This window comes from Pavona decussata, unplaced genomic scaffold (assembly GCF_977016875.1).
Source record: "Pavona decussata unplaced genomic scaffold, jaPavDecu1.1 SCAFFOLD_95, whole genome shotgun sequence".
Classification (NCBI taxonomy): domain Eukaryota; kingdom Metazoa; phylum Cnidaria; class Anthozoa; order Scleractinia; family Agariciidae; genus Pavona; species Pavona decussata.
Genome location: NW_028145512.1, coordinates 1,324,335 through 1,352,309, shown reverse-complemented (window position 1 = coordinate 1,352,309; position 27,975 = coordinate 1,324,335). Strand labels below are relative to the sequence as shown.

At 37.9% G+C, this 27,975-nt stretch overlaps 2 protein-coding genes across 2 annotated transcripts; both read left to right on the top strand.

Moving 5' to 3' along the window:
- The first annotated feature begins 1,367 nt into the window (after nt 1–1,367).
- Nucleotides 1,368–27,135, top strand: LOC146473027 (two pore channel protein 2-like). The gene is made up of 29 exons (XM_085118762.1): nt 1,368–1,459; nt 3,030–3,097; nt 3,864–3,940; nt 4,751–4,816; nt 5,254–5,365; nt 6,061–6,177; nt 7,087–7,155; nt 8,089–8,126; nt 8,762–8,828; nt 8,985–9,017; nt 9,936–10,068; nt 11,268–11,333; nt 12,053–12,117; nt 12,565–12,662; nt 15,505–15,586; nt 16,445–16,654; nt 17,354–17,410; nt 17,630–17,671; nt 18,165–18,212; nt 19,956–19,994; nt 20,572–20,618; nt 20,722–20,845; nt 21,287–21,358; nt 22,118–22,203; nt 22,965–23,034; nt 24,017–24,099; nt 25,109–25,190; nt 25,795–25,860; nt 26,687–27,135. Exons 1-29 carry the CDS (start codon nt 1,411–1,413, stop codon nt 26,870–26,872), a joined length of 2,352 nt encoding a protein of 783 aa, XP_084974888.1. The 5' UTR covers nt 1,368–1,410; the 3' UTR covers nt 26,873–27,135.
- On the top strand, nt 13,280–14,665 carry LOC146473028 (uncharacterized). Its single transcript, XM_085118923.1, has one exon. It carries the CDS (start codon nt 13,412–13,414, stop codon nt 14,327–14,329), a length of 918 nt encoding a protein of 305 aa, XP_084975049.1. The 5' UTR covers nt 13,280–13,411; the 3' UTR covers nt 14,330–14,665.
- Nucleotides 27,136–27,975: the final 840 nt, after the last annotated feature.

Here is a 27,975-nt window from a genome sequence, read left to right as displayed (position 1 = left end):
TCGCCGCGATCGGCATATAAAATCGCCGATATCGGCCGCAGGCATTCGCCAAGTGTGCCCGTTCCCGCGATTTTCTACGGTCATTGCTGCGAAGCGCCAGTAAAGCTAACCTATCAGGTTGGGCGATTTTATCACATGATTTTGCAAAACTGCCACATCGCAGCAATCGGCGAAAAAAATCGCCAAGTGTGTCCGCATCAAGTGGCGAAAATCGATTTTCGCTGGCGATCAAATTCGCTGCGATGGGCGTATAAAATCGCCAGGTGTGCCGCTGGCTTTAGGGTCTTTGCGTTAATTAAAGATGTCAGTATATGAGAAGCTATGTACTGCACGAAAGAGTCGATCTCATTTATTATTCTGTTTTTAACCTACGTGAGGAGAAGATTTTCTGCGGTAATTTGTAATGGTAATAGGACTGAGTGGAGTACAATTCAGGGAGTAATCGGGCGAGTAATTTCAAATCGGCCGAGCGCGTAGCTTACCTAGTCACAATTTTTTCATTGATTTTGATTGGTTATCATGTGTCATGTAGTGAAATTTCATTGGCTAGTGGCATTTGCTACTTGATTTTCATTGGTTCTTTAACTGTCCGATTACAAGCTTCTAGTAATCGGACAGGTCAAATCGGACAGTTTTGGAGTTACATAGCAAAATTAAGCTAAATATAGGCTGTTAAGAACCAATCACATTAAAGCATTTTGTTATTGACACAATTAATTTTGAAATAGGATATGCAGGGAAGATTTCAGGGATTAGGTCTGAAGCATCACAGCTCAAAATTCCGAACATTGTCGAATCTAATCCCCAGGCGTAAAGAGTCGTTTGCTAGAACTTTCTTTGATTCTGTTCGGTAATTAAACTTTTTCACATTAAGCTTGATCACAGGTTATCCAACTTCCCAGCGCGGGTTCAGAGGTATAAAGTGATGCAAAAAAGGCTTTTCTTTTCTTTTCTTTTTTTATTTATTATTATTTTTTGTCCGGGATTGAAGGTTATTTTTTCGATTTTGAGTATGATAAAGGCCGGAGGCGCCGTATTATTTTTAAGTGAGGCAGGGGGGTGGGGTGAGGGTGAGTTTAAAAAATGTCCACAAGTTGCTCGGTAACGTTTTGACAACTTTTTGCATTTGGAGCAACTTTTATTAAGGAACAAAATGCTAACTGGCCTTTATTTGTTGTACTTTAAACGACATAGCCTGTCCCTTCGAAAACAAAAGAAATCATTTTTCTCATGTTACGAGAGTTTGAGATGACATTTAACCAAAAACAAACAAACAAAACCTCAAAGCTTTCCTCAGCATGCAAGGCCCCTGGAAGTCATGGAGACCGCAAATGGTCAGCAGCCTCTCCCCTCAATGTATGTTTGTTATTTTTTATTGCTCAGTCCCTTCAAAGAAAAGTATGCTGTGTAATGGAAGCGATGGAAGTACAAAGCCCTATAATACATTTGGAGAGCCAAGGTAAGAGATTATAGGTTCCCATAACGTAGTTAATGCAGGCGATTGAATATGGGCATGGCATGTAACCAGAGAAGTTAATACAATTCCGATAGAAAAGCGAAGTTCGATCGACTGCAAAGTCGCGCGCTTTGACATAACACCTGGACGCAGTGACCTGTCTGGCTCACGCTTTATTATTTCAGGGTACTATTTTGAGTAACATATGCTCAGAATTTAGTTTGCGCGAAAGCTTTATTCTTCTGTGAATTGAATGGTGTTGCAATCAAAACATCAACTGGGAGTTGCATATTTGTCTGAGAGGAGCGGGGGGGGGGGGGCTTGGGGATTTACGATATTGCGGTTTCAAGTTCATTTTCTTATGATTTTTCGCTATTAAATTTCGATGTTACTTTGTGATGTTATCCTGGTGTTTGTAACTTTCAGTAGTTCGTCAATTTTCGACTCCGTATTTCAGTTCCGGCAGTTGTGGTTAAATTTGAAAATTTTGATTAATTATTTTTATTTTCTTTTGTCTCACATTCATTAGCTGCCATCTTGAACAAAGGCAAATAAAAATCAAATTTGTTTCAAAAAATTTAAACCAAAAACAAATTTAAACCACAACATCAGCAAAAAGCTTAATATGTTTAATTTCCAGTCACGCTGCTTGTTACTGTTGTTAAATAACAATTGCACGATCAATAAAAAATTTCACCTATGTTTGACATTCCTTCAACCCTGACTTGCTGCCCCTGGGTCTCTGAGAATGTAGATCAGCAGCCTATAAATCAACATCTCACGGATCGTGTTTCTAGGGGGAGTCCACCAGTATATTGGTCGATGTGTTGGTCGATCATCAGTATATTGAACAACAGTCAGCCGATATACGTATCAGTTGACCATTGGCCAGTAGGTCACCAAGTGTCAGCTGAGTATCAGCCAACTGTCAGTCAATATAATTTTATTGACCGATACTTGACTGTGATAAGTATCGGTGGTGTGTCAGTATAATTGTATCGGACAACCATCAGTAATATATTGGTTGAGCATCAGTCAGCTAAATCTCCAGTACTAATACTTTATTAATAGTGTGACCACTAAATAGCAACATTGTCTTGACCTCTGGCTTGATTTCAGTGTAATTGGACCCAAATCTCAAAACTACTAGCAAATACGCAAAGAGAAAAAAGGTGACAAGGAAGGAATGGGAGATGATAATAGACTACTGTATATGAAGTTTTAACTGCAGATCCTTTGCCCCTCTCATAGATACAGCAATGTGTTTTTGGCCATCTGACATGTGACATACTGGATTTTTATCTTACTGTAAAACTTGTAAAAACAACTTTTTAACACAACTGTTTTTAAAACAAGAGCTACGAATGTACCTGTAACCTGTCATGGGAAACACAAATTACTATCAAAGGATTTAACTTTTGGATTGCAGATTGCTTTGCAGTTTGTTCATCTTACATGCCAACTAGTTGGATTTTCGTTAGGAAAATTTGACTTAGGTTGTGGTTTTCCCCTTGCACAGTCAACACCATAATGATTAAACTTGTTTTTCCATGTCACATCTGACTTTTCACAGAGGATCAACCAGATACACCAGAACATGCAATTGACCAAGCAGCTGTTTTTCTAGAAGATGCAGCAAAGGTAGTCAATAATTTATACTGGAATAAGTTTACACTAAAACTGCTTCCGCACATCAGATCTGCGATAATAATAATAATAATAATAATAATAATAATAATAATAATTTACCAATTTATATAGCGCGTATTTACATGTGCTGATCAATAGCACTTTACAATCATATATTTAAAAGAAAACAAAAATACGTTACCGTAAGAATAAAATAAACTAAGTTACAAACTATGAAAATAGTTCTTAAAAAGATAGGTTTTAAGTTGAGATTTAAACTGTCAAGTGATGTTGCTTGACAAAGCTCCAAAGGTAGCTCATTCCAGAGTTTTGGAGCTGCTGCTGAGAGAGCTGCGATCTGATGTGTGAAGGATTCAATTTTTGGAAAATGGTGTGGTGGCATTTCACAGCTTTACATCTGATGAAGGATGATAAGGTTGGTCATTTCAAAGAATATCTGCACAGAACGTAGCATGCAAAAAGAGTAAGATCACACAACCATGTGACTGAGTTGCAATATTTCTCTTAAGTCAGTTCAGTAACTCAGCAATTGGCTTAAAAAAATAAGTAACTGCTCCCCTGGTGTGGAATATTACAGTATTTATTATTTACAATTCTCTTATAAAACACACCTTTGCCTATTTCAGCTGATTTTATTGGTGGTTTAATCCATTGAGCTATACATACCTTAACTGCATGTGAGAAGATGCTCAATTTTGAGATTTAAGGAGCGTTTAGCATTCCAAGTTTCAAGTTATTTTTACCTACTGTCATACAGTACAGATCAATCCATCACAAGGTAGACAGCAGATCACTGTGGATGTACAGATGGTACTACAGCAAACCTGTTAGATGGTAAGCTGCCATAAACCCCAGAGTATAATAAGGATAGGACAATTGAGTGTAAAATAAACCCTGTGCATAATTAAATAATGGGGAAAATTAAGGAGTCTTAATTAACTACTCACTAGTCAGAGTATAATTATAATTATTATACTGTGCACAGTATCTTTACAGCGCCTTTCAATAACATGCGGACTGTGAAGTTCAAAATTCAACCAACCGTTTCACTTTTCACAACCGTCAATCACTAGAGCGGACCCCTCAGAAAACAACGACGTTTGGCTCAACGGGGTGAAAAGGTCATGTTGGTGCACTGTGATTGGCGGATTTCGATCCACTTTGTCGGTTTCTCTATTTTTTGTGGTCAGTCGGTTGTCTCCGTAAGTATGATTGACGGCAGTAAAATACATAAATCCGTAGCCAGTGTTGAAGTTCAGAGTCCGTATGTTATTGAAAGGCGCAGTAAAATAATATTGTTACTGGAATATCACACCAGCTGTCACAGATAGAATTGGTAGGTCTGGAAATTCCTTTCAATATATTGCCCCAACACCCGGCATCCCCCCTCCTACCCTCTCACATCCCTCCGGAATTGCCACTGCCATCTATTGGGGGGAGGGGGGAAGGGAAGTATAAATTTTTTATACAACTACAAAATCTCTGAAGGATGATGTGAGGTCTGGAGGAAGACTGAGAAAAGACACTGACGTAACTCTCCAGGCTGTGATACTTGTGTGTTTATTGTTTTTGTGGATGAATATCAGTGGGAAATACATGTAATAGACATCTTTTTTATATAATTTTTCATTTTGTGATTTTTAGGGGTTTCACCTTGGTCATCTTCCTCTACCTGATGATGGCATTTGTAGAAAAACCCTCATCTTTCACGTGGGTATTTCAATAATATATTAGTTTATAAAATTTATACGAAGTTAATTATATTAATTTAAAAAAAAATACATTAAATTTTGTGTTCACATTTTCCTATAATATTACTCTTTTGTATAACTTTTAACTTAGTAATTCACAACAAAAAGAGGTCTGAAGGTCACAAAAAATTAATGAAAACTCCGAAATTTGCATTGCTTATTACACAACTTTTCACTGATAAAATTGTTTATTATAATCCAGCAACAATCTTTCACCAAATGATATGCACTCATTTTGGTGCATCAATTTTAATCATTGAGTTTTACGTTTTTGAAATAAAAACAAATTTTGTGAATTTATGTAGAGTGTACAACACACAGTGTGCATCATCATGTATCATAATGATTAATAATTGATTAATTAATAATAACTATTGTGTCTGCTCACTGTTAAAGGCTGTCATCGGATCCTCGTTTTCGTGGCAAGAGACCTGATCCTCCTTGTGGAGCCACAGAGAGTGTGGAAATCATCTTCCTCCTGTGCTTTGTTAGTGATTTGGTTGTCAAGGTAACATTACTGTCTTCCAACTTACTCTGCCTTTAGTTATACAATCATGTACATGCATCTCAGCATGGCTGCCATAGCTGTTTTCATGAAAATCTGTGTTTATAATTTCTTTTTATCCGAGTATGCCTTTGTCACTGACTGAAAAAATATATCTACATGTACACGTATCATTTACTGTCCAGGCTTAAACATAACATCACATCCCTTTCACATATTCCACTTATGGACATTCCAATCCTACATGTAGCAGTATGCAGGATGTTTGTCAAATGAATCTTAACTTTAATGGTCCAATAGCTCCCACGAGTCTCCTGTAGCTCAGTGGTAGAGCATCGGAACTAGTAAATAAAGGGGTGCCTGAAAAAAAGCCCCAAGTGAATTCTGATAAATTGCTAGATTCTCCTTCCAAATTGTCTTGTATTCACTTTTGAAACAAAAGGAGAATTTGACCTTACATCAAAAGTCACTAAGGACCTTATTCCACGCACCCCTTCAATTAGAAGGGCACAGGTTTGAGCCTTGTTGGGAAAACACAGATTTTCTTTTTCCAAGTATGTCCATGTCACTGGTGAACTGAAAAAGTTACATCTAGTATCAATAATTATTCACCAGGCTTAAAACATAACAACACCAATCTCTTTCACATATGTCAAATTTGTTTGTATTAAATTGCTACTTACAATTATTTCCACCAGAGTCATGTTCTTGGAAGGAAGGAGTTCCTAAGGAACAGATGGCTCCTGTCATACTGTTTTGTGCTGATAGTTTCCTTTGTTGATGTGTTTGTCACCCTCAGTACTGGATGCAATGAGGTAGTGTGTTATTTGAATCCCAAATTAATTAAATGGCTTGATGAGAGAAAGTATTTTCTTTTGTCTCCTGTCTTGCCCAATTTTAACAACATGCCTAATACCTATTAAACTGCAGCCTTTGTATAGCCAGGGGCATAGGTATACATACAATTGTACATATACATGCAGGCAGTAGGGATTTAAAATTGGATAGGGGCTGGGGTGGGGGCCCAAAGGCCACTACATTAAAGGAAAGTATGAAGAGAAATTGGAAATTCTAGAGGGGTGGAGTGGGGGTGATATGGATATTTTCTGAATCCACACTACACAAAATCTATAAACAAAAAATGTAAAAAGAGAGACATAAATTTGGAAAGTAATGCTGCCCTGTTTTGTTTCTGTCTCAACTGGACAAACATTTTGGTAAAACTGCATATTTTTCAGTTAATAATAATATATTATGATAGCCAGTCCAATTGTACATGTACATGGTGAAATCCTTCTGTAGCATTTACTTGCACTGAGCAAACATGTTCATTCATGATTGTTTTGTTTGCTCAACTAAAGGAAAACTGATTATAAGAACTGAAAATTCCTAGCCTTTTCGAGGCTCTTGGTGCACAGCAGGAGAGGCGAAGGAGCAGATAAGAGCCAGGGACAAAAACAAAAATGTTCCGCTCGCCTGCTCTTTTGCGTCTTCTGCGGTGTACCAAGAGCCTGGAACAAGGTAGGAAATTCCATTTCTAATAATTTGCAATCACACTCGGAAGGTTCCTGTTGGTGATTGCAATATTAACATTTGAACAAATGAAACAGATTTTAATAATTATTTGATGAAATGTACACTGTGTAATTATGCTAGTTTTTCCTCAGTGTGTTGTCTGATTTTAAGCATGTACTTATTAACACTTGTCATTGTTTTCGTTGCAGCATGTTAGAATTCGCCGACTTCTTAGACCTTTCTTCTTATTGCAAAACTCCTCACTAATGAAAAAGCTGGTGAGTACAGATCAATGTTGCTACATTTAGAAGTATGGTGGCATCATTACATTTGTAAATGTATCATGCACTGTACATTCAATTTTTATTTGAGGCTTTATACTGACACAAACACATTTTATTGGGACTGATTAATTCAAAATCATGGCAAACGGCGGCATTGCAGAAGGTAAATGTGGTAAACTTGAGACAGCAAGATTAGCATTCATTTGTGGGAGTGTATGTTTTTTTGTGGATAAATTAACAGCACAAGACTAGTGAACGTTAAAGTAAGTTAGACCATTTTTAACACTCAAGGGTGTAATTTCATATTACGAGCCTTACAGTAACCCATATAGCCAGAGTTTAACCCGATTTCTTTGGTATGAAATAACATGGAGTATTGATACTGGATGCTAGTCCATCACAGGGTCACCCCTGGCAGTGTATCACCGGTAGCCATTTTTTCCTTTGGGTGAACAGAGACGATGTTGACCAAAGGTTCTTGTCTATGGAAACAACTCTGTTATGAAGAGACCAAACTCGCCTTAAACCACAGACACTCTGATTTTCCAACCCTCAGATCTAAAGTCTAATTAGCTAGTTCTTAACCTTAATTTATTCAAATTTATGTGCCTTCAAAAGGCTCTTACAATTTCTTTTTCTTTTTTTTTTCCGTGGCGTACCTGTAAACTAGCTTTTTTAGCTAAGCATACTGACCCCATTGATTGATTGATTGATTGATTGATTGATTGATTGATTGATTGATTGATTGATTGATTGATTGATTGATGACCACTGCATCACTGCATCTCCACAAGTTTCATCAGTCTTCTTACCATACTTTTGTTTCTCAATCTTCCTCAATCGTGGTTTTGCTGATTGTTAATTTAGAGGCAAATAAAAAAATAAAATGGTTATAATTTTAACTGTTGTTTATACACTGTTTTGCAGCTGCGTGCCATTAAAAGAACTGTTCCAGAAATTCTCAGGTGTGATATGAGTTGTCCAAACAATTTTAATGAAATTGTAGAAATTATTGTCATTTTTATCAACTTGTCAAGTTTGTTTTCAGCAAAGCTTTGACTAAGAAAATTCCAGTCCTTTTTTCTCTCCTTTTGTTCATTTGTTTCATTTCTATCAACATCAGGGAAAGATTCTTTGGTCGTGAATCTCCTCCTTAGAATTTATGCAAACACCCAAGATGTCACAAGTCCCTTGCACATTTAAGTGTCCATTTTTGTAGTTGTTTCCATGTTGCAACTTTAACACCATTTCTAAGTCCAAGGCATTGTTTGTGGAGGTGCACCAAGGACCACCAAGTGCTTGGGCTGTGAATGCTTTGGAAGTCATTCGCCTTTGTAGATATGGAGTGTGATCCGTAGTATTTTCAAAGTATCGCGTAGGGTGCATGCAAATTTTAAGTTCCCATTTTGTCCCATCTTTAGCCTTCAATACATGTACATGTATCTCCACAAAACTCAACCTGGGACTTTAACACAAAAACTTTCCTCTCCTTTTCAGCTTATGACTGCCCTTTCCTGCAATGATAACTATAATGATCAAGGGTCCATCTTCACACCCAGTTATTTAACATCAATTTATGTTTATTTGTGTTTAATTTCAGTGTGCTTTTTCTTCTTCTGCTTCACTTGTGGTTCTTTGCCATGTGTGGGATGCTCCTGTTTCCGCAAGTGAGTTACTTTTGAAACTTATTTCTTCACACTGTGACATGTTATACATGGTATACGCAATGGGTGAAAGAACTGTGTCTTTCTTTTAACAATTTAGAACTTCATTTAATGTTTTATAATACCTCTTATCTTTTTCCTTTTCATGTGATATTCTAGAAGCCATCAGTGAGAAAAAACAGCACCATAGCGGTTAAGTATTTTATTTGCATAATTATTTAATATATTATTTCCTGCTATTTTCATAATTAATTTATTAAGCATTTCTTAATTTGTTCCTCAGACAGTTAAAAATCATTTGAAAACAGAAATTAAGCCTCAAGTTCATATTTTTTGCTACACTATTCTGGCAAAATTGTTTGCTGAAGGGCAAAGGCAGAACTGGGGGAAATAAGAATACCCATAGCTTGCAACTCTTCATTCTTGGCTCTGCCAATCAAAACTTTGGTCTGTGTTTCTTGAAGTACCAAGGTAGTATTATGTCACAAAACTTGAATGAGTGAAATTGTGGAATTTGATGAAGTGCTTGGAAAGAGCATCATGAAAAATGTCCACACTCCATAAATTAACCCCTTGCTGCAATTCGTGACTGAGATTTCCATTTTTCCAGTTTCTCCATAAATTTCTCTAATTTTGCTTCAGTTCTAAACAGAAGATTCCTCTGCAAAATTAGAGAAATTGATGTGGAGGAATTTATCAGGTTCAGGGTCCCTCTATGACCCAGCCCTCAGACCCTTTTGATTATACATGTATTTTTGTTTTATATTATTCCATGCTGCTCTGAGTGTCTCAAACTTACAGTGTATTCACTTGGAACTTTGACACTGTCTTTAAATGCTTTCTCAACCATAGCAGACTTATTGTACTGATGTATAACATGATAACATTTTTATGAAATAATCCTCTTAGACTAAATTTTAACCTTCCGAATAAACAGCCCCCCTCAAACAGCAGTTCCTTGATTCGCCTGTGTTATAGCAAGTGGTAACACTAAAAAAGAAATTAAGTGTTGTAAGGATGTCTAGCACAATTTCAAGAGAGTCTCTATAGCAAGGAGTATTGCTATTTATGGTTTAGAGTATGTTGCTAACACACTGTGTTACTCTGTAGAGAATTGAGTGTGGTCCACACAAGACGAGTGCTGAGAGTGGTGCTGAATGTGAGGGCAATAAGTATTTCTCCAAGCTGGAAACGTCTCTTAGAAGTCTTCTGGTACTGCTTACCACTGCTAACAACCCGGATGGTGAGTGGGGCTCCTTCATACATTTTCTCGGAGTACATGCACTCCTAAAATTGTGAATCTAATAATTTTAATACATGACTGTACTTTTTCAAATTCTCAAGTTGGAAAATATCGAGAATTGAAGGATGCCACAAGATAATTGGCTGCTGAATACATGTAGCGTTGCTTTCATCGATTACCTGTACACTGAACACCGACTTAAATATTACAATAATGCAATTACTACCTTGTACAGCGTTATAAACAAAATGCATAGTAACCTACCGCTCAGCGCTTATGTTAATCAAGGTATATGTAAACACGATTTTTGTGAATTGAGAGGAAATTTGGAACTTAACGTGAACAAGACGGCAAAATTTTCTAATGAAGGAAATTAACTCGAGCATGGAGATTTCATATTATATTAAGTAAAAACAACGTTGACGATTCCAAAGCCAATTCGTTCCAAATGCACTGAAACGAATGCTGAGTGCTTGAAATTTTATAAAAAAAAATTTTTTTTGTTTGAATTGCCCCACCCAAAGAATTTGGGGTATAAATTATAGAAACTACATTGTAGCTAGCATCACCAAAATAACGCTCCGACTTTGCTGAGGTCGCAGAAATTAACGCAGTTCATAGAAACTATTACGCGGCTTATGTTGATGGGAATTGCATGTATCATTTATTTTCTTTTTAAAGAAAATAAATGAAATATGCAATTCCCATACATCATCCTACATACAGAGCAGGACAAAGAAATTTACACTTACCTCATTAAAATAAGGTAAGTGTAAATTTCTTTGTCCTGCTCTGTATGTAGGATGATCCAGACTAGTTCTACTCACTGATTAAGCGATCCTAGTTAGCAGGATTACAACAAACACGCTAAAAGTGTTATACTATGATGGTATGCCTGTTGAATGTGGCTGATTTGACAAAGTTGAGAGTAAAAGGCAAATTGACAGCCACGAACATGCGCAGTAAGGCTAAAGTGGAAGAGCGCATGAGCCCCTTTACAGGCAAAAGTAATGTGAAAGTGAGTCTACAAGTTTAATAGCGAATATTGCACAGCTTACAAATATGCTCATAGTGCCCACTTGAAAAGTATCAAGTGATACAAGAATGGTTCACTTGTGGTAACAGCTATGAACATACGCACATATTGCCTGGTATAATCATTTGGGGCTTTGGTTAACAAATCTTGTCTTTTCTTTCAGTGATGATGCCTGCATATATGAAAAACAGATTTTATGCTATTTTCTTTATTGTTTTTACTATGATAGGTAAGTACTGCATATGTTACACACAACTCTTGTCTTGTGGACATGTCGGAATGTAACAGACAGGAGCAATTTACAGCTGTAGCAAAAGTCACAGAAGATCAAATTTCATTAAAAAAAAAAATGAAAGAAACTTCTGAGCTGTACAGCTTATCGCTAACCCTCGATGTAACACACGTTTCATTCGGTCCCAACTTAACAATTCTGTGACATCTGTAAGATTTGACAGGCAATTTGATTGTAATTTCTGCTTGTTGGCATTTTTTTGCTAAGGAGATTCTCCTAATTCAGTTTGATCCTCACCTAACTCGCTCCGATAACCAAATGGCTGTGCAATACTGTCTGTACATCGTAATCTTTAAGCAAAAAAAATGATTTTTAATTTGTCTCGCATCCTGCCACCCTTGGGGCCTTCCTAGTGTGTCCCTTATATAACCAAAGTTGACCGTATTGCACAAATGCAGGTGGCACGTTTATCCACCAAAATTATAACTCTATTATCTCTTACCCTGAACAACTCAACCGCCTCACGGCTTCGAAAGTACATGTACTGACACCTCGACAACTGTAACAACCCCCACTCAAGCAAAGAAAGAAATTTGTTGCTATTGAAAGGAACGACCCTGCCAAAAGATGGCACCAATTAATGCGAAGTATAAATTAAATGGTAAATGGCCTAGCTGCAATATTACATTTATAATCTGTGTATTTTGTATCCTTAGGTCTTTACTTCTTTTTGAATTTGTTAACTGCTATAATCTACAATCAGTTCAGAGGTTACTTGACGGTAAGTTTTGGTTTGATTGTGTTTTACTAATTTTGACCAATGCTGTCTTAATCAGTGTTCCTGTATGAATATAGATCCTTGACTGTCATTGAAGCAAACGATGAAGCTAACTTGTGGCTAGAGTACTTTAGCAGTTTTCCATTTTAGGGTAAAAGCTATACAAATTTCATGGCCAATTGGTTGGCACATAGCGGTTACTTGCTGTTGTTTTTAACTGACTTATGGTGATGCTGGTTTTACTTTTACAGATTTTATATAATCAGCTGACAATTGACATATTTCTCGAAACTAGGTATAACATAGAACTGATAATACGGAAAGCGTGTTTTGATCCCGGCACTGCACGGATAAAATGGCTAGCTTTTACGGGTCACGTTTTCCTTTTTTGTTTCATTGATTTGATGTTTATGTCAGTTTACATTTGAATCTTTTAAATTTTTTTTCTAGAGTTCACTTCAAGCAAGTTTCTTCCGCCGTAGGGTTGGTATTAGAGCCGCGTTTGAGGTTCTTCTTCAAATTCAAGGTGCTGATGGTGACCTGCCATTGTGAGTACAAGACATAAATACTGATTTCTATAAATACAAGCTTTGTAGGGAGGTTAGTCTTTAAGCCTTTTTTGACTGAATTGGCCATTTGCCACCACGACTCCTTCTTTACAAATGAAAAAAAAAACAAGAAAACTTTCTATAGATTTTGACCCTTTTTCTCTCAATAATAATAATAATAATAATAATAATAATAATAATAATAATAACAACAACAACAACAACAACAACAACAACAATAATAATAATAATAATAATAATAATAATAATAATAATATCGGAGTCCTAGAGAATAGCAGACAGGAGGATAACCTCGCATTGGAGAATGCTGCGAGAGTGTACCTTCAGAGAATGTCTGTGATATGGTCGAGTCCGCTATCGGATTACTACAAGGTAGTTGCAAGTAACCAGTTTGCGCTACCGGTACTTGCGTACTTTATGTGGACGCAAGTATGGCCCATTGCAGAGTTGCGAAGACTCGACAGAGAATCGCAGAAAATCATGCTGGAGAATGGTGGGAAACACCCTTCAGCGTCCAGTGACTTGCTCTATCTCCCTAGGATATCGGGCGGACGGGGTCTTAAGTCGATTGAGTCAGAATATAAAATCACCAAAATTAAAGCGGTAATGAGGTTGTATGCTAATGCAGATCCAACTATGGGGCTGGTCCGACGGTTTGAAGAGAAAGCTGAAAGGACTGGGCGGCGCTCCTTGGTGAAGGATACGCAGAAGTATGCAGAGGAGTTAGAATGAAGCCAGAGCTGCGATATCTAGATCCATCGGGCACTACAGCAGAGAATGAGAAGATAGAGGGGTGCAAAATTGGAACGTGGACGAAGAGGGCCTTACAAAACAAGCAGTGTGAAGGCGTAAGAGAACAGAGATGGCAGGGAATGCTCCATACAGCACGCTGGGACGATAAAGATCTTGATGGTGACAGTTTCGAGTGGATGTCAGACTGGAAAACAGCACCGACGCACACAATAGCCGGGATAAGTGAGCTTTACGAACAGCTTCTTCCAACAAAACTGTTCAACGCAAGGAAGACCAAATCAAGCGAAGAATCGGACGTCAGATGCAGGATGTATGGAAAGGCGCAGGAATCTATCGCACATGTGCTGTCAAGTTGCAGTGCATTGGCACAGACGGAGTATCTATCAAGACACAACGGAGCACTCAAAATACTTTTCTTTGAGCTGCTGAAAGACTACCAACTGATAGAGGCCGTTCCGCCTTGGAACTCCTCCACGCAACCTAAGCCGCTCTACCAAAATGATCAAGTGACGGCATATTGGGATGTACCAGTATATACAGACCACACAGAGGTGCGAGCTAACAGAGTGGACGCGAGGATTGTAGATAAGGAGAGGAAGACAGTAACCCTGTTGGAGATGAGCTGCCCTTTGATTGAGAACCGGAAGCAGAAGGACGAAGAGAACCGCAAGTACGCCTCACTACGATGGGAAATCAAGAAGCAGTACCCGGGCTACAAGATCACTCAAATCAACATTATAATGGATGTTCTTGGGGGATTCTCTAAGGGACTGAGTAGTAATTTGAGAGAAATACTAGGAGCAAAGTGTAGCAGAGGTGTTCTAGGACGGATGCAGAAGTCTGTCTTAAGTAGTAGCCTGAACGTTGTCAGAACTTTCAAGGTCTTGTGCTAGATTAAGATGCTCAAATTCCCGTTGCATCCACCTAATAGCTAGATTGAGCATAGACCATTTTAAGATTTTTAAAATTTTAATTTTTTTTTACTAATATGTATTTTTTTAAATTTTTAATTAATTTTCTTTGTTAATCACATGATTTTATTGTAAATTTGGTTGCAGGGCTAGCCACGGGTTTCCGCCTAGCTCCTTGTGTGTTTTTTATTTTATATCTGGCATTCAGATGTTGACATCCTGCCTTAATAATAATAATAATAATAATAATAATAATAATAATAATAATAACAATAATAATAATAATAATAATAATAATAACAATAATAATAATAATAAAAATAATAATAATATTAATAATAACAATAATAATAATAATAATAATAATATTAATAATAACAATAATAATAATAATAATAATATTAATAATAACAATAATAATAATAATAATAATTTATTAATTTATATTGCACTTTTTAACATGCAATGATCAAAAGCGCATTACAATATTAGAATATACTCAATATGTACATAAATTAAACTTAACAATAAAAAAAATAATTCAAGCGGTAAAGGCTAAAAGCTAACAAAAGATATGTTTTAAGACATATGCTAGTTTCGATGTGATTGCAAGCAATCACCGAAATTGCTCACTTGCTCTTTCACTAATGATCGTAAATGGCTGTGTTGCCCTGTGATCGCAAAGGGCGAACACACAAGTTTGTTTCCATAGGATTACAGAACAGTTTGCGATGTGCGATCCAGCGATAGTAGGCATGCTCGGAAAATCCAAGTTCTCTCCTAAGACCTGCCGATTGCTAGTTCGGATGCTCTACCACTGAGCTACAGGAGACTCGTGGAAGCTAAGGCCATTAAAATAGGTTCATGGGACAAACATCCTGCATATTGCTGGAATGTGAATGTTGACATAGGTGCGGTGAAAGATGTATTTATCGGCCAGTGACCCAGGCATACAAAGACTGACTGATAAATGCATCTTTTTCATTTAGTGACCAGGCTAAAAACCTACCATCGCATTTCTTTCAAGGCTAGAATTGCGGTTTCATTGCCTTAATTGCCAACAACTACTTTTGTACTATTTGTGTTTGGTTGAAGAAGTAGTTAAACTAAATCATTAGTTTTAATTTGTGATTTACGTGTCCTCATCTTTGTTACAGAGGTACTATCAGCACTGAAGACGTTCGGCGAGCCATTGAGAAAGCAAAGATCGGCACAAGAGGCGGACAACGCGTGCGGAATGTAAGCAATACTTTGTTTTATCTTTTACTCGTTGTTTTGTATTTTGCCCGCAAATACGGGTCAACTCGTAAAAATATATAGAGGATATTACATGGCAGCGCGAAGATATGAATTTTATTTTCGAGTGGTAAAATACTGTTTTTAACAAGAGAAAATAAACTGATTCATATCTTCAAGCCACCGTGTAATTTTCTTTTTATTATATAGACAAACCTATCGCTCACCATTTTCCACCAACTGTTTGCACAAACAACCACGAAAAAGCTGGAAATGACGTCATCAATATCCTCACTAGTACAGTGAGGATATGGAAAATACGCCACTCGGGTCCCGGGTGTAGTTTCGTATGAGTTTTACGAGTGGTGTATTTTCCAATAAATCACTCCTGTCTATATGATAAACAGCGATTCTACACACCAAAAGGTCCAATAAGATATATGTCTCACCATGTAGCCACTTAAGTTGTAGATCGCGATGTTTCGGCTGTAGTATGATTCGGATGGCTTCCTTGACACACCCTAACAACACCAACAGGGGTAACGGAATACCTAGACACCAACTAACAAGAAACACAACAGCAGATCGGACGGCAGAGGTGATAGTACCTTCCCAAAGCAGCGAGGATCTACTGTTAGTCCTCCAATGACAGCCGGCCTTTGATATAAATACTGTAGCGTGATCAGTCGACTTCATTGCCTGATGAAGACTAGCAGTAAGCAGTCGAAACGTCGCGATCTACAACTTAAGTGAGTAAATCATGAGACAAACGATCATTTTATTTATTATTTCATTCTACCACGATGACCAATTATCCGTTTCACGATACAAATGTTTTATTTAACATATATTGCTTTGCAGTCTTTAGCTCAAAATTCAACTGGACATCTTAATGCCAGGGAGTTCCAAGACCTGTTTGATGTACTTGACAAGGCGACCAGGAAACGGCACAGGCCAGCCATGAGTTATGTGGAGAACAGTGTACTGAGAAGGATTCAAATTATCGTATCTCACAAGGTGTTTGACTACGCTGGCGATTTTGTGGCGGCGGTGAACGTATTTCTTGTTTCTGTAAGTATTGGATACTTCAGACTGGCGTAACAAGAACTCCAACGGCTTTAAAGCTACACGCTCGCTCTTGAAAATATACTTTGCTTTTGCTACGGAGTCATTGCGACCTCTCATTCAAAGAGCAATTTTTTTTTTCATCCGGGAACTCATAGTTCTGTTGGTAATCTCTTCACTCACAGGGCCAGCATAAAAACTCTCACTGTTTTATGAATATTTTGAAAGTAAATGCTTGCACATAATGAATTCTAGGCCGCTCAGAAGTCATCTACCTTCTTGTCAAACAAACGACAATAAACAATTTTCGGAGAAAACAGGGCAGTTGGAATTTTCTCAAAATTCGCTTCTTAATTTGCATAGCCTTATATGAATTTGAAGATCAAGAACAGTCTCGTTAATATATATTTGATGTACTACCCTAGTCCTCAAGGTTTTCTTTCATCTTTCTCAAAGCAAGCAACACTTCGCAATTTTACTAGTGTCGTCTAGGTATATTGGCTATGTGTTGTATATATGTTGGAGGATAAAGAAAAAAGAAAACCTCCGGGACCAGGGTATTGATATAGTGGACTTATTGTAAATTGAATTGTAGCTAGCACCAGATTCTACTCTTATTTTGCCGTTACTAGGCGCATCATACGTAGAATAAAGATTCTTAAAGTTTAAGTGCAAGCTTTAATCTTTTTCCATGTGAATTAACAGGTTTTACTGGAATATGAACAAGACAAAATATGGGAGAACTCTAACTCACATTTAGGGGTGAGTGCCTTCATCAGTCTATCTAAGGTGACACGAAACTAATCTAAATTAATCTTTTGTTGTGGCGCTCAGCTTATTTTTGTAGTGTTTTTGATTTAGTGTGCTTAAAACTGATTTTCTCTGTCTTGAAATGGACTTTGCATCAAACATTTCAGTTTTATGCTATATTGCTTTTATACATGTACGTCTCTCATGCTCAATGATTTGATTTCTTTTCAGATGGCAAACTTCTTTTTTGTGTTGTACTATCTTTTTGAACAGGTAGGGACATAAGTAAATATGCTGACTGTACAGTAGAACTACAGCTAGAGACATATTGTACGGCTTGTGCTCTTTCTGAGACAATGTAAAACTTCTTATGCAGGGACACGTTAGTAGGGGATGCTGCTCTCAAACACATATTTCAAGTTTTTCGGAAAAAAAAATTGGTCTACCGGTAGCATTATCCAGCACAATCGAAACTCTTGTTTTCGTTTTTGTTTTGTTTTTGTTTTTTGTTTCTTTTTTTCTTTTGTGGGGATGGGGGTGCTTTTGCTTGTTTTTTGTATTTTTTTCTTGCCTACACTATAACAAGCTGTTGTGATTCAGGAATAGTGGGTGTGTCTCATAGAGGCGCTATATCACCGGCACGCATGCAGCTTCTGACTTGTTCGTGTTTCTTGAAGGGGTTTCTTTCAACCTTGGTTAAGTTTTCAATGTCTAAAAATTGGCTGTCATTATTTTATTTAATTTTTTTTTCCTTTTTTGTCGTTAGTTGATAAAGCTATGGGCCGTAGGATGGCAGAGATATCGTTCGTCCATGGTAAGTTTATATTGTAGTTGTATTTTGTGGTGAGGTCGAGAAGAATTCTAGTTTATCCTTCCGCCCAGTTTAGGATGCATGCAGTCACGTTAACTTTCTTCTCTGAAATGTCGCGCTTCATAGTAATTTCACGAATAATGATTATGGAGAACCACGACTCAATACTGTATACAGTCGAACCTGTATATAACGGCCACCCTTGGGACTTGAGGAACTGGCCGCTTAATACAGGTGGCCGCTTAATACAGGATCACTAAAAATACTCACAGGGCGTTGTGTAATGTCAATTTTAATGGTGTATCATAAAAAAAAAACATTTCATGCAAGGAAACAATAGGACAATCAACACTCTTTCAAGAGATTAATACTTTAAACAAAGTTCAGTGCCAACTTGTAACTTAACGGTATAATATACGTAACATTGTGTAAAAGCACTGTACAATAAATTGTCCTCTACTCTTGTACGGTGTACAGCACTGTATTTCTAACTCACTTACTTACGTGACTTGCAGTTCATAACAAAATATCTCATTCCGTCATTTCATAGTCGTTGCGATCGAAGTGGAGTTATAACGGTAATGTTGCTAATTAAAAGTAACACAATATAAAATAAAATCCTTCAAGTTAAAATAGGAATAGGGTAAGAATTACAGCGACTTAGAAAAGTCGGACACGTGCGTTTGGCGCTTCGGCATTTGAAACTTCTGTTTGTAGAGCATCAATTCCTGTTATCCATGGTACTGTGCATATGGCTTAGTTTCCATTCAAGGGTGGCCGCTTAATACAGGTAAAAATAACAAAGAAAGACAAACATAGGACTGCTACAGGGTGGCCGCGGCCGCTTAATAGAGGTGGCCGCCTAACACAGGTAACAAATACAGCGTTTGTATGCGCGAAAAATCGGGACTTTAAAAACTGGCCGCTTAATAGAGGGTGGCCGCGTAATACAGGGCCGTTATATACAGGTTCGACTGCTAACAGATAATGTTACACAGGAAAAACAGTCTCTTCACCTTTTTTATATAGTAAATAAAGGCTCTCTAAGGGCCTGTGGTAGGAGGATGATTCTGGCGCTTGGGTCATTGTATCATCATACAAGCACAAAATATTTTCTGCATCATTTTAGTGTTAGATTGATGGAGATCCTCTCAGAGATAGTTGTGGAAATAAATTTCAGAATCGTTATCACTGAAGCATGTTTTCGTTGGACTGCTGAAACCGTTGAGACTAAGACAATATCTACGGATTTCTATAAAACTAAAAATTGAATGGTAATCTCTTTCAAATGACAGACGTAGCGTTGAATTTCGAAGTTCTTTAAAGTATATACATATATTGAGCTGCTTTAGGTTTTCTAACTCCCAGTAACCCAGCGAGTAGGTTAAGCCCCGCATGAGTGTAAACCAAAGCCAACTTTCATTTCACCTGCTAGGATGAACCTCGTGCTAGCCTTGTCCCCTTTACAGGTACAGTAAATAGACCCTTAAACGCCCTTAACCACACCCAGTGTTAATTGAAATCACTATACTCGGATTTCTCTGTACGCTGTAATTTGGTTTTACTTGAATGTGGGAACTTCAAATTGCTTTTGATCTTGAGACACTCACTGAAGGAATGGTCTGTCAGGATTAATTCTCAAAGTCATCCACCAGCACACTACAAGCTCGCATCACATTAATCGATTCGACTTTGAAATATTCATTTCTGTTCCTGATTCACATGTGATATTTTTGATCTTTGCAGGTCAATATTTATTGTGGAATCGTTACAATATCATTAGTGGTAGGTATTACGTACTAGTCTTCAGCTTTACCTGCCAGATACCTTTCATTAAGTTCTATCTAAGTGGTTCTCTTGCTCATAAATTGTTTTGAGACTTTGAACAAACCAGTTTTGTTAGACAATAGTATATTGAACAATTTTCGTTGTGCATTTTCCTTTTCAGACATTATTTTGCCGTTTTGATAGGGTTTATTTGGATTATTTTCATTTGCTGTGGGTAGTGGACTGTATAGCGCTCTACCCACTATGTCATCAGGCATGTGATGTACTGTATAGCGCTCTACCCAGTGAGTGAGTGAGTGACTGACTGACTGACTGACTGACCGACTGACTGACTGACGGACGGACGGACGAACGGACGGACGGACGGACTGACTGACTGACTGACTGACTGACTGACTGACTGACTGAGTGTCCGTAAGCAATCAGGTCCGCAGCCTGTGCACACACACCCACATGTACGCAATGCGCACCTATTTCTTTAACAATGTTATGAGTTTTTTTCCAGGTGTTATATTTTGCTTTAAACAAGGTAGTCTGTTTTGTATCCGACTCTGTTCTGTTTTATGTCTTGCAGATTGTAGAAATCATGCATGTTTCTCTGTATGGCCTTCCTTTTCCAACGTAAGAAGATTATTAAGAGGAAACTTTAAAACGTTTTCCTTTCCTTGAGAATTGTTTTACATTTAGATACCTTTTGACTTCGGTTCTTGCTTCATTTTTTCAGCTCAAACCACGAAAACCAATCTTCCACGGAAGACATCTCCAGTTCTTTGTCCCTGAGAAACCTGACACAAATAATCAACATCTTGATTACATTTCGCCTGTTAAGAATAGTCCCTAATGTTAAGGTAAGGCTCAACCTGATTCCTCCATACTTCAAAATTATAATTCTGATTACAGTACTAACAATTTGTTGATTGCAACGTGTAACACCTCTTCAAATGTGTTTTTATTAGCTTTTTCAATGCATGCGAGCCTTCTACAGCTTTTCCCTTTAAGTTTTCACTTACCAGGCCGGCGCCTGAGGTTGCCAGGTTTTTTGAGACATCAATTTATTTATTTATTTATTTATTTATTTATTTATTTATTTATTTATTTATTTATTTATTTATTTATTTATTTATTTATTTATTTATTTATTTATTTATTTATTTATTTATTTATTTATTTATTTATTTATTTGTTTGTTTGTTTGTTTATTCGTTTGTTTGTTTATGTATGGCTTTGGCAAACCAAATAGTTGCTTGACCTTCAGCACACATTTTGTTGTTGATTGTATCTTCTGCCAGGCCCTCTCTCTCATTCTCAAGACACTGTTGAAGCTGTTAAAGAACTTGAGGCCTTTCGCAGGAATTATTGTGGTAAGCTGCATTGTTCTAGCGTATTCTTTATACCAAACGCAGTAACAGAACGGCCACATCGTGCAACGGTACCAAGCGCGGAAACACGGGCTAGGAACCATGGGATATTTTAGTTTTGCTTCTTATTGGTAGCTTCTTTGCTTTTTTAGAACATTTTGCGCGCTTTGTTGCACGTTTTTTAAAAGACATGGACAATAATTGATAAACACTAAACCAGTCTGGTTTTTAAGCTCTGATGCCATTTAATTTCGTGGAGTTTTCAATTCGAATCGTTTAAAATTGGTCGGTTTTAAGAGTTTGCGGCTTAGAGAGAAAAGTACGTAACTTTCTGCTCCATGTAGCCCAAAAAAAAACCATAGTCTAATCGCCAAGCGTGGGGTACATTATTACCCTATATTGTGTTGTGATTGCAAGTGAATAACACCTTTTATCCTTCCCTTCTCAGTGGAATTAATTTTGGGGGGTTTAATTTTCGCGATCAGTTAACATTGCCCGTGAAAAAAAGGAAAAGAAAAGAACAAGGATTAAGATCCCGCGAAGCTAAAATCAATTAGGGAAAATTTGGCCAACTACAAGCGAGCAACAACATGGAACTATTGAAACTTTCTCCCTTAGGGCGTCCTTCGCAAAGCTTTCTGAAGCAATTAGCGCGAAGACTGTACTGGTAAACAGCGCGTTTATACTCTAGTAGTTATACTTAGTATCGTACTTTACAACACATTCATCAAAGCGCTTATCGCATTTTGTTTTCTCTTGTAGGCGGTTTATTACGTTTTCGCCGTATTTGGTATGATGCTTTTTGATGGCGTCACCGATCCATCAAATGTTGGTGTTAATGAAACAAGGTAAAAAATGCTATGTTATTGTGATCAATGCGCTTGGTCCTTAATCCTTTAACCCCAAGAGCGAACGTCATTAACAGGTAGAACGCCTATAAATTGGATCGCAAGAATCACAACTTGCACGAGGCTAACGAATTGGTATTTCCATAAGTTTACCGTGGAGATGAAACCAAAACCTCCAAATTACAGCGCCGTATTTGGCCGAACCATTGGCGAGAGGTGAGGCTGGGCCGAACACCATTTATGACAAAATGTCTCATCTTGTCATCAAAACTAACACAGTGAAACGATGTCATTGCGGTGGCAATTTATTCAATTACCCACATTTATTATACTGATTTGGCGTTGTGTTGATACCAGAACAGACGTTGTAGATTGGTTTGCCAAGTATCCTAAAGTTTTGCCTGTTAAAACATTTGCTTATGAAAACCTCCCAACTACTTGCGAAGATGTTTCCCCGTTTTGACAAAAAGAAGTACAATTGATACCCTGTTCAAGGCAAAACCCTCTGAAAACCACGGGGAGAATACATATCATACATCACGTTTCTCCTGGTCATTAACCCTCGTTGATAATTGATACATGGTGAAATATAAATGGATGAGACGTAAACTGCAGTTGTAATTTCTCCTTTGTATTTTCTCTCCAATCATCTATTTCCAGTGGTATGAAAAACTTGTCCCATCCTAAATGAAGAAACGCTGTACCTATGTGTAATGAGAATTTTGTTTTATTTCGTTTTTGTTTTTTGACACTATTTTCAGGTTTTTAAATAACGAATGTGGTACGTTTGATCAGTTACAGTACTACGCGAACAACTTCGACGACTTTTTTGTAAGTATTCTTTTAACTAAACGAACTCGTCAACTGTCAGAAATGAGTCGTTAAACTTGGCCATACCGCTTCTCGCAGCTTTACAAATTGAAATGAAAAGTTGAATCGGAAGCCATCACAAGTTCGACAAAATGAAAAAGTTGCAGAAAAAAAAACTGTCAAGTAGCAGGGGTAAAGCGCGCAGAAAAGAGTAGCTTGTTTTGGTGTGTGATATGCACTGCACCTTTTGACTCCTTTACGAGAGATTACTAGACGGAAAGCTGGACTATAGGCTGATGGTTGGCGAAGGGTGAAGCCACACTATCAAAGTCGATAGAAACCGTGAGCGTAAGTTACCGATTTATTCAACTATGAAACTGGGTAAAATTGTTTTATTTTTAGCTAATTTGTTTGTGAGTTCGACAATTTCCCTTGCATACGCACTTCAACGGTAGTCTACTTAAACAATAGTGTTTATGTCGAGGGACTATCGGTTGATGGTTGTCCCGCGGAAATTTGTTCTTCTTATGGCTTATTTAGCCGGCATTTCGAATTTACAGCTCATCAATTTTACCTTTAAAGCGAAAAGTTGAAATGAAAAAGACTAATGGACAGCATACATGATAAAAAAGCAATGAAAGCAATCTTTTTTTTTTTTTCGGGAAGAATAAATGAAAGATTTTTTCGCGGACGAGTACTATTCATCCGGGCATTTACGCTGGATGGACGCCATGCGCTGATAGTGTCTCTCCGCGGATGGACCCTACACGTCACGTGATCAATTTAAACCAATCAGACTCGGGGAAATTTAATGATGAGCCATAACGAAAATGGTCGAACGCCCTTGTGTGGCCAATCAGATTCAAGTTTGTCTATAAGTCGGCCATTGGGTTATACCGATCTCTTTGAGATTTAGCAGTCTTTGTTTGCAGGGACCACAACTGTATAATCCTTTTTTTATGCTTCTTTTCAAGTCACATTTTTATGTTATTTTTTTCTTTAGGCGGCATTAGTCGTGTTATGGGATCTGATGGTGGTAAACAACTGGCATGTATTTCTTAAGGAATACGCTACAGTCGTCAACGCGTAAGGCTGTCTCGCTATTTTAGCATTAATCAAGTAGTCACATCGAGAAGAGCCTGGTAAATAATGACCGACCGCTGTCAGAAGATCGGGGTGGAGGGGGGGGAGAAAGGGGGGCGTTTCTCGAAAGTCCCGGTAAGCGTCTTTGGTGATAAATGTTTCTTAACAGAAGTCAGTTTTTTTAGCTTTGAATAACTAAATTTTAACATCTTATAATTCTATGAAAACATTGGCCAAGTACCATGTCTGTCTGTAATGAATGTGTAATCGGCGAAAAAAAAATATATACTTATCGGGCCCGGTAAGTTAACGGGAATTTCGATAAACGGGCCCCAGGGCTTCGTTTCCCTTCGGCGACTCAGATTCTTTTTATTGTAGTCACATACTCGTGCACTCGTGAATAAACTTTATTTAGTTCACGACCAGGCTTCACAGTTGCCATCGTTTGAATTTGCTTTGTAAACACACTTGATCGACGAGCGCAAACACAAGTAACGCTATGAACTCAACCTAAGGATAACTGGTACAAGCTGACTTTGGTTTCGTTCCTGATTGGTTTAGAGCGGTTTTCAGTTGATTGGTTAAACAGAAATAAAAGTAGAAACTCTGTCCAATCATAGCAGATGCAAACAACGTAATGAACCAATTAGGATTAAGCAAGTACATGTACACGGCGCCGTGCGCGGGAAAATGCGGGTGACAAAGACGCGATTGTTTTCGATTTAAAAAATTATTTACTAACGCTTGGGAGCATAGTGCGGGTTTTTTCTTAACCAATCAAGAAGCGTAGTTTGATAAAGCAAAGTGAACGCAATTGTTTTCTACACCCGATTAAAAACCTCTTTATACACCGTGATTGTTTGGAATACATTGCACTTGTGTAGCTTGTTGAAGAGCGCGGCAAACCTATGACAGAGTAAAAAACATGATTACTTTTCACAGTCGATTCAAAACTCCTCCAACCTCAAAGATCAAAGGAATATTAATGTCCGTTGTTGCTTTCGTGTTTCAGATGGGCACAGCTGTACTTTGTTGCGTGGTATCTGATTTCTGTTATTCTCATCATTAACCTCTTTGTTGCCTTAATTCTCGAGGTAAGTGCACTTTTAATTCCATTCAACACAACGCCAGGAGTGTTTCCTATCTAACAAAACTTATGGTTCTTAGCTTGGTTTAGGATTTTTTTTTTTTCTTTCCTAAGAGACAACGGACATTAACAGGATATCACATTTTGTAGGTATTAAAAACACCTCTTCCCGACTGACCCACACTCACCATTTGCTGAAATAACTAGCACACAAATAACAATTTTGAAATTTCAAAGGCCACAGTGAATTTGATCAGTTTCGTAATGTCAGTTCGCGCATTGAACATCTGTTCATGTTATTCCCTCGGGGATCTCACGCCTCAGATTACGGAAACATGGAGAGTAACACTGCAAGTGAATGGGAGCACTTTGTACAGTACTTCCCTGCTCCAAAAGCTGACATAAAACACATCAACCTTTCAAGTGGGGTTTTCTTCCTGATGATGATCCCAAGAGCTGTGTCGGTGAGGATTTGTACCCTTAAAATGTCCAACCACGCTGGACTGGTCGAGGACCGGCCCTCCATGCTGGCGGAGGTGGGGGGGGGGGGGGGGTGAATTGTACCTATCTACTTCTCCGCCGTTTTGTCAAGCTGTTTATTTCCTTTGCAGGCTTTTATTAGTCAGTGGGAGACCAAGCAGCAAAGATTACGAGAAAACTCGCTTAATTCCTTCATAGTGAGTGTTTGAATTCTATTTTTCTTTCCAACCAGGTGATTGATTTTTGATTTTTTGATTTGATTGGATTTGATTTGATCTGATTGGCGGGGAGGCTGGCTGGCTGAGTAACAATCTACCTACTGGCCTGACTGACTAAACGACCTATAGCTAGCTACTGACTGATCAACTTATCAGTCAGTAGCTAGCTATAGGTCGTTTAGTCAGTTAGTCTAATCGGTCAGTCAGTCAGCCAGTTATCCGTCCAGTCTGCCAGCCAGGCAATCATTCATGATCAGCCAGTCAGTCAGTAAGCCAACCAGCCAGTTAGTCAGTCAGTCAGTCAGCGAACCAGCAAAAAAGCCAGCCAGTTAGCCAGTCTGTCAGTCAGTAAGCGATCCAGCCAGCCAGCCAGCCAGCCATTCAGCTAGTTGGTCAGTTAGTTAGCCAGTCATCCATTCAGTCAGCCAGTCAGCCAATCAGTCATGATCAGTCAGTCAGTCAGTTAGTCAGCCAGGCAGTCAGTAAGTCAGTGAGTCAGACGGTCAGCGAGACAGTAAGTCGATCAGTCAATTACTCAGCTAGTCAGCACTTGCTCAATAAGCCAGGCAGTCAGTATTTCCATATCAACGAACAAATACATGTATCCAGACATTCAGTCAGACTTAGCCCATTCCAGAGGTTCACATGTCGCTCGCTGTTTCCCGCCCAACTCACTACTACAGTCTGTTTGATGACTCTTGTGATCAATAAGCCAATGTTTGCTGAAAAGCGATTTGGACAATTTTTATATCAGAGTGTAATATGGCACTGTACCATGTTATAAGGCAATGAATTCCCTTTTCAGACGGAAGCGACTTTGAACGAGGGCGGCCGTTTTCACCAACTGTTCAGCTCAAGCCTGGTTGAACCTGCTGAGGAAGATCTGCTCAATGAACTGAGGGGACATGTTCATTACGAATTCCAGATACAAGGCCTCGACACTGAAGCCAATCAGCCCACTACTAATAACACAGTAACCTTTCGGTTATAAAACGACGGAGCGAATGGCTTGAAATATTTCTTAGTTTTTACTGGTTACAAATAACCATAGTCCACAGCATTACATTCCGTTTAACCTTTTTTGAATTAAAACCCAACGTTTCATTCCGGTGGCTATACAGAGTCAAGATTCTCCTTCGGGTTTGAGAACTGTTACCGATGTGATGTAAATGCGATGTGATTCCTCATTAATTTTCATATTCCTTTTAGTTTGAACGATTTCATTGCAGAATAAAACTCACACCGCTAAAAAAACACGGTTAACGTAAACGCATAATTCTTTTAAGTCGTAACAGTAGTCATGTAAACGCGCCCTAAATTCTAAATTCTGCAGATTCAAGTTCTCTCAAAATATTATTTAATCAATGTATTGCTGAATTTAAGACGTATAAAAAGTTCATGGACCCTCTTTTGTGACTTAAGGCCCTCTAAAATCTTCAAAGGGGGCCGACTGAACCATCATAAGCCACCCACCATAGCGGCTGTACATTTTACAACAATACCTTGCGAACCTAACACCGCCATTGGGCATACAGAAAGCCTTATCTTTTGATAAATTTGTCCCAACACTAATAACATTGTGTATGCTAGGTTTGAAGTTTTTAGAACTTTTCTGTGCGTTTTTATGAGCATTTTTAGCGTTTTCTTTTTTGGTACGGTGGATTCCAAGAATAAATGCAGCGAATGTTGGAATAAGGCATTATATAGTTGAAGGATCTCGCTTGCATGTTGAAATAGGAAGGAATGTCTCACTTACACTTCTCCAACCACTTCAACATTAGTTTTTGAAAAGAAAAATTAGCTATTTTTATTCTTTTTCTTATTATTATTATTTGATGTTATATTAACAAGAAATTGTATCAGTATTTTATGATTTTATGTACGTTCTTATTCTATAGAGATATATAGAGATTTGAATGTAAAAATGTAACAAAAATTGCTAATGCAGCGAAATGAAATTATAGACAAGTTTACTATTTTGTGACTTGAAAAAATGTCTAGTATGAATTTGTGAAAGATTGCAGCTTACGCCATTTTTACATAAAGAAATCCTGTTTGATTCAGCTGACTTCAATTTGCTTAAAATATTTTATT